The 13,295-nt window shown below is 43.4% G+C and overlaps 1 protein-coding gene across 2 annotated transcripts in view; it reads right to left on the minus strand.

Annotated features, from left to right (window-relative positions):
• cep97 (centrosomal protein 97) overlaps nt 1-13,295 on the minus strand; it is a 62,496-nt gene that overhangs the window by 41,809 nt on the left and 7,392 nt on the right. For both annotated transcript variants that reach the window (XM_078560061.1, XM_078560059.1), the window contains exon 2: nt 8,643-8,785. In XM_078560061.1, coding sequence (XP_078416187.1) covers nt 8,643-8,785 — 143 coding nt within the window. The remainder of the gene's footprint in view (nt 1-8,642; nt 8,786-13,295) is intronic.

A 13,295-nucleotide genomic window follows, 5' to 3' on the forward strand; every position in this document is an offset into this window, starting at 1 on the left:
GCCGAGTTCTCAAAGAGTCGAATGACTAACGTAGGTCACGGAAATGGAGAGAGTGGTGAGGAACCATGAATGAATTTCACACTGGAGGTTTCGAGGACTGGAAGCCAATGTAAATCAGCAGGATGTTGTGTGGGTTAAGATACAGGCAACAGAGTTATGGATAAGCTAAAGTTTATAAAGGATGGAGTATGAAGGCCAGCCCAGAAATAATTTGAAGCTGTATGCGGAAATAATAATGGCAGAAATTAGGTTATCGGCAGCTGATGGATTGAGACAACGATGGAGATGCAATGGTCTTTGTAATGGAGAGGATATGGGAATACAAGCTCCTCTTGAGGTTAAGAGGGCACCAAGGTTGTAGTCAAAAAGGAATAAATCCAGACAGGCTACCTGGCATCAACTTAGGCACCAGAAATGGCAGGGGCACATCCTGCCCTGAAAAGTTCTCCTCACTAATATCGGGAGGCGTGTGCTAAAATTGGGAGAACTGTATCACAGGCAAGTAACACAACAGACTGACATAGTCAAACTCTCAGAATCGCACCTTACAGCCTATGTCCCAGACACCACCATCACTACCTTTGGATAGTTCCTGTTCCAACAGCAGGGCAGAACCAACACGGCACAGAGGTATGCAGTTAGGAGGGAGTTGCCCTAGGAGTCCTCGACTCTGGGCCCCATAAAGTCTCATGGCATCAGGTCAAATGTGGGCAAGGAAACCTCCTACTGATTGGCAATTACCACCTTCCGTCAGCTGATGAATCAGTACTCATCCATGTCGAACACCAATTGGAAGAAGCACAGAGGATAGCAAGGGCACAAAATGTACTCTGGGTGGGGTCTTCATTGTCCATCATCAAGACTGACTTGGTAGCACCTCTACTGACAGAGCTGGCCGAGTCTAAAAGGACATATCTGCCAGACTGGGCCTGCAGCAGGGGGCGAGGGAACAAACAGGAGGGGGAAAAACCTACTAGACCTTGTCCTTACCGACCTACCAGTCACACATGCCTCTGTCCATGACGATATAGGTAGGAGTGACCACCACAGAGCCCCCATCAAGACAAAATCCTGTCTTCACACTGAGCATAGTACCAGTATGCTAAATGGGATAGATTCAGAACCTATATAGCAGCTCAAAATTGGGCATACACTGAGGTGGGATGTGCCATCAGCAGCATCAGAATTGTATTGAACCACGGGCTGTAACCTCATGGTCTGGCATATCCCTCACTCTGCATTACAATAAGCCAAGGAAGCAACTCTGGTTCAAAGAAGAGTGCAGGAGGACATGCCAAGAACAGTACAAGACATACATGAGGTGTCAATTCAACTCAATTTCCATATGGAAATTCATTTCTGGTAACATTGTTTGTTCGTTAAAAAAATTACATGTAAATGAATGACAACAAGAAAGAAAATTACCCCATCACAGGGATCTAATTTTTAATTAAATTTATTTAAAAACTATTGCAAAACATTAAAATAGTCATCCAGTCAGTAAGGCCCACCCTGAGTGCATATCTTCTTCCATACCTCAAACTCCTGTTAAAAGCTCTTATAGGGAAGGGCACAAACAAGTCCAGAAACTGATTTGTCCTGCATCTGAGGGATTGTAGCCTTTTCCCAAAATGCAACAGACAGTAAGACTGAAACAAGGGGTGAACTTCTTGAAGAGCAGATTTCGTCAAGAAAGATCTGCTCATCAAATACACTTCCTGCCTGGTTCAATAATCTTTGTATCCTTAAAGAGTCTGCTTTCCTAAGTGCCAGGTGAAACATCCAAAAAGGGTGTACAGTTGTATAGAAGAGTTTCATGGTTGTAGGATGTACTCCAAAAGATTTTAATTTTCTGAGGTAGTATAACAGGACGACATGCTAAGGTGCAAACTAATGCTTAAAACAGTCGCCGCAGAGGTGCAATAGGGAAAGGTCGCTGTCTAAGACCTTTCAGCCACAGTGCACCAAGGGGCTGGAAGCTGTATAGATCCCTTTGGGCTGTATGTCTCACATTGAAAGTGTACAGCAAATATTACATGTAACACAATTGTACTAAAACCCCTCGGAGTGCAACATGTTCTATGGAGAAAGTTTGAATATTATTGCACTTTCTGTAATGGCCATTTTAAAATGTTTGTAATATTTCTTTTTACTGTATTGAAGTACCTCAGTGTGCAAAATGACCCACGTAGAATTTTTAAAAATCATTCAAGGGGTGTGGGCTTCACTGGCTAGGCCAGCATTTATTGCCCATCCCTAATGCCCTTGAGGTGAGCTGCCTTCTTGAACCGCTGCAGTCCATGTAGTTAAGGAGGGCGTTCCAGGATTTTGACCCAGCAACAGTGAAGGAACGGTGATATATTTCCAAGTCAGGATGGTGAGTGACTTGGAGGGGAAGTTCCAGGTGGTGACGTTCCCATCTATCTGCTGCCTTGACCTTGTAGATGGTAGTGGTCATGGGTTTGGAAGGTGCGAAGGAGCCTCGGTGAATTCCTGCATGCAACTTGTAGATGGTACACACTGCCGCTACTGTGCATTGGTGGTGGAGGGAGCGAATGTGTGTGGATGTGGTGCCAATGAAGCGGGCTGCTTTGTCCTGGACAGTGTCAAGCTTGTTGACTGTTGTGGGAGCTGCACTCATCCAGACAAATGAGGAGTATTCCATCACACTCCTCACTTGCGCCTTGTAGATGGTGGACAGACTTTGGGGAGTCAGGAGGTGAATTACGCATCACAGGATTCCTAGCCTCTGACTCACAGTCAGACTTGCAGCCACATTAGTTATATGGCTAATCCGATTCAGTTTCTGGTCAATGGTAACTCCCAGGACATAGATAGTGGGTGATTCAGTGATGATAATGCCATTGAACATCATGGGGCGATGGTTAGATTCTCTCTTGTTGGAGATGGTCATTGCCTGAAACTTGTGTGGCACGAATGTTACTTGCCACTTGTCAGCCCAAGCCTGGATATTGTCCAGGTCTTGCTGCATTTGGACATAGGCTGCTTCAGTATCTGAGTCGTCGCGAATGGTGCTGAACATTGTGCAATCATCAGCAAACATCCCTATTTCTGACCTTATGATGGAAGGAAGGTCATTAATGAGGCAGCTGAAGATGGTTGGGCCGAGGGCACTACCCTGAGGAACTGCTACAGTGATGTCCTGGAGCTGAGATGACTGACCTCCAACAACCACAACCACAACTTTGTGCTAGGTATGACTCCAACCAGTGGAAAGCTTTCCCCCTGATTCCCATTGACTTCAATTTTGCCAGGGCTCCTTGATGTCACACACAGTCAAATGCTGCCTTGATGTCAAGGCAGTAACCCTCACCTCACCTCTTGAATTCAGCTCTTCTGTCCATGTTTGGGCCAAGGCTGTAATGAAGTCAGGAGCAGAGTGGCCCTGGCTGAACCCAAACTGCGCATCAGTGAGCCGGCTATTGCTGAGCAAGTGCCACTTAATAGCACTGTTGATGACCCCTTCCATTACTTTACTGATGATCGAGAGTAGACTGATGGGGCAGTAATTGGCTGGATTGGATTTGTCATGCTTTTTGTGAACTGTCCACACTTGGACAATTTTCCACATTGTCAGGTAGATTCCAGTGTTGTAGCTATACTGGAACAGTTTGGCTAGGGGTGAGATGAGTTCTGAACCACAAGTCCTTCAGTACTATTGCCAGGGTGTTGTCAGAGCCCATAGCCTTTGTAGTATCCAGTGCCTTCAGCCATTTTTTGATATCATGTGGACTGTGGGGGGAGCCCAGCACATTGAGAATGGGGATATTTGTGGAGCCTAACCCTCCCATTAATTGTCCGCTACCATTCATGACTGGATGTGGCAAGAATGCAGATCTTTCATCTGATGTGGTGGTGTAGGATTGCTTAGTTCTGTCATCGCATGCTGCTTTTGCTGTTTGGCATGCAAGTAGTCTTGTGCTGCAGCTTCACCAGGTGATCCCACAGGGTGGCGCTACACTACAGCGACCACGTTTTAGTTTTTTAGCTTTTCTTAATTTTTAAAGTTTTATTTTTCTAAGTTGTTTTCTCTTTCCTGGTTTTTGGGGAGTTTTTTTTATTTGAAGTAGTACTGTGGTTTTTAGGTGGCAGAGCTGAATGAGCTGCCGAGGTCAGTGTAAGGGTGGGCAGAGTGACACTAGGGTTGGGTGAGGGCCGGCAGGGGGCGTGCGGGGCTTTACTGGGGCCGGGGGGAATGCGCGGCTTTACTGGGACCAGGAGACCAAGGTGACACCTGGGCCAAGGGGAGCAAGGCTTTACCGGGACTGAAAGGGAAGTGGGGCTTGACTGGGAATATGGGAGAGCGGGGCTTTATTGGGACCGGGGTTGGGGAGGGAGGTGCAGTGGGAGGAGAGAGAGAGAGAGAGAGAGAGAGAGAGTCTTTCCCAGGGCTGGGGTTAGGTGTGCAAGGCTAGGGGCCAGGGAAGGCAGCGTGGAAGCACAGCTGCTGAGGCTGAGTGGCACCAGAGGGAAGCAAGGCTGCCGATGATGGGAATGAGTGAATCTGCCCACCATTACGTCCGTCAGACTTTGCTTGAACTCGCAGGATCTGCAACGTTACGAGTTACACCCATAATCTTGCCTGTATGGGTACCAATGAGTACAAGACGGCCTCAATTCAGGTTGAGAGAGAAACAAGCAGGCCTGAGATGTTGTGTGAAAAGGAGAGGGCAACATTTATCAACAAAGAACAACTTGATTGTGAAGCAGAGGCAACCTAAATTCAGGTGGAGGATGAAATGAGGAGGTGTGAGACAGCGAGTGAAAAGGAATGCGCAACATTCAGCACTTCCAGTCATTACTCTTAGTAATGTAAGGTCAGTAAGAAATAAGGTTGATGAGATTCAGACCTACACAAGATTTCTGTCAGAATTTAGGGAGTTGAGTGTGCTCATTCACTTAAACCAAGTTAACTTCAGGCATTCGAGACAATGCAATTGATATTAATCTACTACGCCAGGATAGATCTGCTACTGCCATAAATAAATCCCATGGGGTATATGTACATATGTATGTGAATAAACGTTAGTGCCGAAATTTTCAGGTTCAGGTGCTTTCCTAACATCGAATTGCCTCGGATGTTTAAAATGCGATGCTCAATCGCTCATCTCTTTCACATGTAAAGATTAGATACAGATGAAGTTAAACTGGTAATTATAAAAATGGAATTTACAACTCAGCTGGTTTGAAAATAATGAATTCAAGGCTAATGTGGTTCTCAGCAGGTTTCAATTTGTGAAATATAAGGACCTCGTGTTACTATCAACAAATGGGAGGTAGGGAAGCAATTCAAGCGACTGAATCTACGGTAAGTATGCAGACCAGATCAGGACAGCAGAAAAATTCTTAAGCAATGTGCTCATCAGTTGGCAGTTCCTGCGTCTCTGGTATTTCAAAAATCATTTGACATGTATTCTGTTGCATGTTGTCAGAAATCAGCCATCATTGTTCTGGCTGCTAAGAAATTGCAACCAGTTAAACTGGACTAGTAATCCAGAGACCCAGGGTAATGCTCTGGGGACCGGGGTTCGAATCTCACCACGGCAGATGGTGGAATTTGAATTCTATAAAATCTGGAACTAAAAGTCCAATGATGACCATTAAACCATTATTGATTGTTGTAAAAACCCAGCTGGTTCACTAATGTCCTTTAAGGAAAGAAATCTGCCATCCTTACCTGGTCTGGCCTACTTGTGACTCCAAACCCACAGCAACATGGTTGACTCTTAAATGCCCTCTGAAATGGCCTACCAAGACACTCAGTTGTATCAAACCATGACAAAATCTCAAAAAAAGGAATGAAACCGGATGGACCACCCGGCATCGACCTAGGCACTGGAAACAACAACACAAACTCAGTCCTGTCGACGCTGCAAAGTCCTCCTTACTAACATCTGGGGGATAGTGCCAAAATTGGGAAAGCCTGACATAGTCATCCTCAGGGAATCATATCTTACAGATAATGTCCCAGACACCACTATCACCATCCCTGGGTATGTCCTGAGGTGGCGGCACAGTGGTATACAGTCAAGAGGGAGTTACCCTGGGAGTCGTCAATATCATCTCTGGACCCCATGAAGTGTCATGGCATCAGGTTCAACATAGGCAAGGAAATCTCCTGCTGATTACCACGTACTGCCCTCCCTCAGCTGATGAATCAGTGCTCCTCCATGTTGAACATCACTTGGAGGAAGCACTAAGGGTGACAAGGACACAGAATGCACAATGTCCATCACCAAGAGTAGCTCAGTAGCACCACTACTGACTGAGCCCTAAAGGACATAGCTGCTAGACTGGGTCTGCGGCAGGTGGTGAGGGAACCAACAAGAGGGAAAAACACACTCGACCTCATCCTCACCAACCTGCCTGCCGCAAATGTGTCTGTCCATGACAGGATCGGTAGGAATGACCCACGACACAGTCGTGGAGACAAAGTCCCACCTTCACATTGAGGATATCCTCCATCGTGTTGTGTGGCACTACCACCAAGCTAAATGGGATAGATTTCGAACAGATAAAGCAACTCAAGACTGGGCATCCACGAGGCGCTGTGGGCCATCAGTAGCAGTAAAATTGTACTCAACCATAATCTGTAACCTCATGACCTGTCATATCCCCCACTCTACCATTACCATCAATCCAGTGGATCAACCCTGGTTCAATGAAGAGTGCAGGAGGGCATGCCAGGAGCAGCACAAGGCATACCTAAAAATGAGGTGTCAACCTGGTGAATCTATAAAACAGGATTACTTGCATGCCAAACAGCATAAGCAGCAAGTGATAGACAGGGCTAGGTGATCCACAACCAACGGATCAGATCTAAGCTCTGCAGTCCTGCCACATCCAGTTGTGAATGGTGGTGGACAATTAAACGACTCTATGGGGGAGGAGGCGGCTCCACAAATATCCCCATCCTCAATGATGAGGGAGCCCAGCACATCAGTGCAAAAGATAAGGCTGAAGCATTTGCTACAATCTTCAGCCAGAAGTGCCGAGTGGATGATCCATCTCGGCCTCCTCTGGAGGTCCCCTGCATCACAGATGCCAGTCTTCAGCCAATTCAATTCACTCCACATGATATCAAGAAATGGGTGAAGGCACTGGATACTGCAAAGGCTATAGGCTCTGACAATATTCCAGCAATAGTACAGAAGACTGTGCTCCAGAGCTTGCCGTGGCCCTAGCCAAGCTGTTCCAGTACAGCTACAACACTGGCATCTACCCAGTTATGTGGAAAATTGCCCAGGTACACAAAAAGAAAGCAGAACAAATCCAACCCGGTCAATTATCGCCCCATCAGTCTACTCTCGATCATCAGTAAAGTAATGGAAGGCTTCATCAACAGTGCTATCAAGCTGTTCACTGACACCCAGTTTGGATTCCGCTCAGCTCCTGACTTCATTACAGCCTTGGTTCAAACATGGATAAAAGAGCTGAATTCTCGAGGTGAGATGAGAGTGACTGCCCTTGACATCAAGGCCGCATTTGACTGAGTGTGGCATCAAGGAGCCCTAGCAAAACTGGAGCCAATGGCCAATCATCTCAGTACTGGGATATCATTGCAGGAGCTCCTCAGAGCAGTGTCCTAGGCCCAGACATCTTTAGTTGCTTTAACAATTGATCATCCCTCTATCATAAAGTTAGAAGTTTGGATGCTCGCTGATGATTGCACAAGGACCTATTCTTTGCAAACTTATAGGAACGTATTCAAGCCTTGTGCCTTTTTTGAATTAACCAGAGACTTGGTGAGCTTATATTTCACTGTTGCTTTCTCTATGACAACGCCTCGGCCACAGTCAACTTGTTAACCAAGCTGCATACCTTTTCTCCTGTAGTAAAAGCTGTTGTGATCGTTTGAAATTTGGCATTCTTGCATTTGCCCTGATGAGTGCAAGATGAAAAGCTTCACAACACGTCTGTCTTTTTAGCAAAATTCAAGTTCTGTACTACCAAGCGACCATTTTGTTTATAATGCTGCTTCTGTAAATTTTACTCCATTAAACTCCATAATGTAACCCAGCATATGGCAGCATTTTCAACATATGTGTAAAAGGGAAGAAAGTGGAAAAGTACAGTGGGATTAAAAAATTAAATATGCATTAGTCAATTTAGGATACATACATGCTCTACCAAGATATATTTCTGCTCGTGCTTTTTGCAGCTAGCTATTACCATCATACCTCGACTCCCATCTTAACAGAATACAGAAAGACCAACTAAAGCAAGATCTTGACCTGGAACAAGTCCAAGAAAGAATTCTGGATTACATTTTTGAAGGAAAATGAATATCAAACAGGTTTTGCAAAAACTGCTCTTCTGCTGCAGCTGCTTGATCATATAAAGCAACTTGCATGTAACTTGAAATTGTGCAGCTACTTCCTCAATTGGGTCTACTGCCTAGGATATCCTCATTCAGCAAATGTTAATTTTAAAACGAACAAAATACAAAAATGGCATACAGTAGTTTGCAATGCAGCTCACATAGCAAATTACTTTCCGGTCATCTGCAACAGTGACTGTGAAGCAGAGGATATTCTAAGAATTTAGCACCACTAAAATCCTCAAGCCCATGGTGATTTCCTTTAAAATCTCACATCAGGTATAAAAATTGTACCACTTACTTGTACTAAATCACTGCATTTCTCCACACTTTCCAACTTAGTCAGTTGGTTCTTGTCCAGAATCAAAGTAAAAGCATTTGTCGCACACAGAGAAATTGTATCCAAATGCTGCAATCCCATCCCTGATAAATCAACTACTCGACCTGAAAAATAATGAAATTTAAATTAGCATGTTACTCATGGTTTATGAATACATTCAATCCCTGCCATGCACTTCTTTCTTACCAGCATTTAAATGCGAATATTCACATCATAAAAAATTGTAGGATATCCTGTTTGTATTACAAAAGTGCAAACAAAGAATTGTACGAAAACATACCATATTTGCGAGATGTGTTCTAAAATAGTGCCACTTCCAAGATTTGTTTTTCCAAATTATTGTTAAAATACAAAAAGGTCAATAACATAACCGAACAACACATTTGTGCCCCAATGCATTCTGTTATCCAGAAAGAGTATTTGGATTAATTTCTAAAACTCCCCATGAGAATTACAAATTGGGGAGAGGGATCTGAACAGAACAGCAAGTCAGTCATTATGCAGAGCGAGCGCGCTTGTTGTGGAGGGATCCAGTTGGGGCTACTATATCACAACAGCACAGCAATGGAAAATATCAGGCCTGGAACAAGTCCAAGAAAGAATTCTGGATTACATTTTTGAAGGAAAATGAATATCAAACAGATTTTGCAAAAACTGCTCTTCTGCTGCAGCTGCTTGATCATATCAAAGAGAGTTGCATGTAACTTTATGAGGAAACTTGAAATTGTGCAGCTACTTCCTCAATTGGGTCTACTGCCTAGGATGTCCTCATTCAGCAAATGTTAATTTTAAAACGAACAAATTGCAAATATTGCACACAGTAGTTTGCAATGCAGTCCACATAGCAAATTACTTTCCGTTCAACCACAACAGTGACTGTGAAGCAGAGGATATTCTAGCACCATTAAAATCCTTCAAGCCCATGGCAGCAGGTGGAATTTGAATTCAAGTAATAATCTGGAATTGAAATAGTGACCATGAAGTCATTGTTAATTGTCTTATCAGAACCCATCTGATTCACTAATGCCCTTTAGGGAAGGAAATCTGCCATCCTTACCTGGTCTGATCTACATGTGATTCCAGATCCACAGCAATGTGTTTAATTCATAACTGCCCTCTGCAATGGTGTGGCAAGCCACTCAGTTCAAGGGCAATTAGGGATAGGCAACAAATGCTGGCGTTGCCAGTGATACCCACATCCCATGAGCAAATAAAGAAAAAAAAAAGGATTATAGGCCAGAAATGGTCAGGGGGAGAGAAACCCATAGCAGCCATTCTCACCTGCTAACGTGAAATAGTGTAAAATAAGCGCAAAAAAACACATTTAAAAAGTCAATGAAATATATAAAGTATAAGAGGAGAAGGTTCTGAAGGTCTCTGGGGAGAATATGCCAGATTTCAGGCAGGTGAAGGTACGGAGCCACATGCTCTGGAGACATAATTCAGGCAGACCTCATGCAAAGTAAAGTTATGTATGACAAACAGACATGACAGAGATGGTATAGTAAGGAAGCATTAAAGAAAATAAATATGACCCTTAAAGGAGACTAATATTACATGTAAGATTTAAGAAATAACCTCAATTTGGAAATAAAATGTATCTAAGTTTGCAGATGTCATTGCATTTACAAATATTGACCACCCGCATGAGGTCAGTAAATCTCTTGTGGCACTGCTGCCAGATTCTTGGGTCCAGAGTCCAGGAATTGACTTTCCTGGCCACTTGCTCTCACTTTCTTCTGAATGCGGTCCTTGAAGGTCTCCTGGTGTGGAGTGTCCCCTCCTGCCCACGTCCACCACTAATGCCTCCAATGTTGCATCCATTCATCTGGAACCCTCTCTCTGCTTTGGTGTTCACCTTTCTATGTTTTAAATTGCAGCAATTTTCTTCAGTGCAGCATTCCTTTGCAAGATGCAGCCTGTCTTTAACAGCAGACTAGCTGTGCCACATGGTTTGTGAACACTACTGGGCTCCCCTGCTAAGTGAAGAGGCAGCTGGCGGCATTAGAATGAAGGCAGTAATGTGAGATCACTCAGCCAGATATTATAATCATGCAAATAAGGTGGATATACCAAGTTTGCATGCGCTGCTTACCTTGATCTGAACATCCACAGGGAGGTTGCAAACCATGACTTGTGTGCCTGAGAAACAGGTCAACCAAATTTCTAGTCCCTTGGACCTTCACTGTTCCAAGCGTTGCACTATTTAAATAACCTGGGTCTGTTGCATTTTGGTCCAAAGTAGCTGGCCTTACACTTACAAGGTTGGAAGATAAACATTGGCCACAATGTCAACCGGAATCTCTACTCTTTAGCAACATGTCAGCCTCTGCTCATTGGTAGCACTCTTACTTCTAAATCAGAAGGTCACAGGTTTGAGCACATTACACAGGCTGGCACTGGTAGAGTATGGCATTGCCAGAGGTGCCACCCTTCAGATCAAACAATAAACTGAAGCCCCTTTGGCATGTGTACGGTTTTGGTCTCCTTACTTATGGATGTACATAATGGCACTGGAAGCAATTCAGAGGAGGTTCAGTAGGCTAATTCCTGGGATGAAGGTGTTGTTTTATGAGGAAAATTTGAGCAGATTGGGTCTCTACTCATTGGAGTTTAGAAGAACGAGAGGTGATCTTATTGAAACATATAAGACTCGGAGGGGGCTTGACACAGTATATTTATAACTTTATATTTATTTTCATTTTTCTTCATTGTTTTATCCCCACCTTTCATCCTATTTTCAATCTTTTTTCCCCACTGCTGTCCCCTCCCTCCACCCCAAATCAACTCCACAAGGTCACTTGTTCATGTTGTTCTTTCCAGAGTGCTTACCCTTGTCCTATTATCACATTCTGCTTTCTGACAATGCCACCATCACTACCTCCTTTAGCCAGTACCACTATCATTAACACCCTTTTGTCCATGACAACTCTGGCAATATCTCCTTTGCCTCTACCTATCACTGGCCTTCTATCTAGCTTCACCTGCTCCACCCCCCTTAAACAGTATAAATTTAATCACATTTTTACTTCTCTTTAGCTCTGAAGAGTCATACAGACTCGAAACGTTAACTCTGTTTCTCTCTCCACAGATGCTGTTAGATCTGCTGAGTTTTTCCAGCATTTTCTGTTTTTGTTTCAGATTTCCAGCATCCGCAGTATTTTGCTTTTATCCCATTGTATTTGTGTTGTATTTAGTTTTGGGCACTCCATCATGCGATTGTGGCTTTAGATAAAATTGAGGACAAATGTAGAATCTCAACTAAAAGAGAAAATTAGCTCAAGACACTCCTCCTGGAAACTGCGTATAAGGTGAGGAAAGAATCAATGCAGTCCTCCAATGTTGACTCATATGAAGAATGTTCCTTGGACAAACTGCAAAGGGCTGCTGGCATGAAAATGCCCTTCCTTCCTCTGCACAAGTTAGCAAGTTCAGAATAGGATGAATAAAAATCATTTTTTTTCCAAAAGTTGAAACAATTTGGTCAAAGAGGAAGGATAATGTACTTTTGATTCAAAGTACTATTTTTATTGCAGAAAATAACAGTCTCACAAGATTTTTCTTTGTTTTTTTTATATATAAAAGTTATCAATAGCGACATAGAAACCCTGAAACAGGACCTTTTGTAACATCTACATTAATTAAAGGGAGCACACCAATATACCTTAGAGTGGCCCCATTGCAAACAACTAAGGTTAGGACTGCAAACTGACCTGATAGTCAGTCTTGAACCATGCAATCCAGGAAATCACACCACAGGTGTGGAAATCTGCATTCCCTCCATACAGTATGTTTCTAGTGTCACATGGATCTGGAGTGGCCCTTATGACCATTTCAAGTGGCACCACTTGCTCTTTCCAATACAGTACAACTTTTGTGGGCCACTCCCAAACATTAACATCACTGCAACTGAAATGCCCTGTGATTGACACCTAGCAAGGTAATAGAATGTTAAAAGATGGTGTTGCATGTTATAATTATGTTTCTTTTCAATTCAAAGATTAATGTTACTTTTACAATAAAGAAATGTAACTCTCATTTTAGACATAATTACTTAAGACCAAGGCCCATGGTACAGGTCAAAGACAGAAATATAAAGGCAAACATTTAATTTTAACAAGAAACAGTAAACACACAAGTTGTGATTAGCTGATACTAACACTGCGATGTAAAATTGAAAACTGTAGTGGAAAGGACAGATTAAATGAGACCAGGAGTTTCACAATTCTGATTCTTGGGAGGCAATAAACTACAATGTGGGATGAAATGAATAAAATTAATCTCACTTAAGAGATCCACCCTGTGCTGAGCATATACAGACCAAAGTCACCTACAGCTTCTTGTGTGATGTCACCATTTTCCTCCCCACTTTCACCAACATTTTAAAAAATTCTTTCATGGGATGCAGGCGTCACTGGCTCGGCTAGTATTTATTGTCCATCCCTAATTGCCCTCGAGAAGGTGGTGGTAAGCCACCTTCTTGAGCTGCTGCAGTCTATCTGGTGTGAATACACCCACAATGCTGTTAGGAAGTGAGTTCCAGGATTTTGATAAAATGACGTTGAAGGAATGGTGACATAGTTCTATGTCAGGACAGTCTGTGGCTTGGCAGGG

Source organism: Cetorhinus maximus, chromosome 16 (genome assembly GCF_964194155.1).
Source record: "Cetorhinus maximus chromosome 16, sCetMax3.hap1.1, whole genome shotgun sequence".
NCBI lineage: Eukaryota > Metazoa > Chordata > Chondrichthyes > Lamniformes > Cetorhinidae > Cetorhinus > Cetorhinus maximus.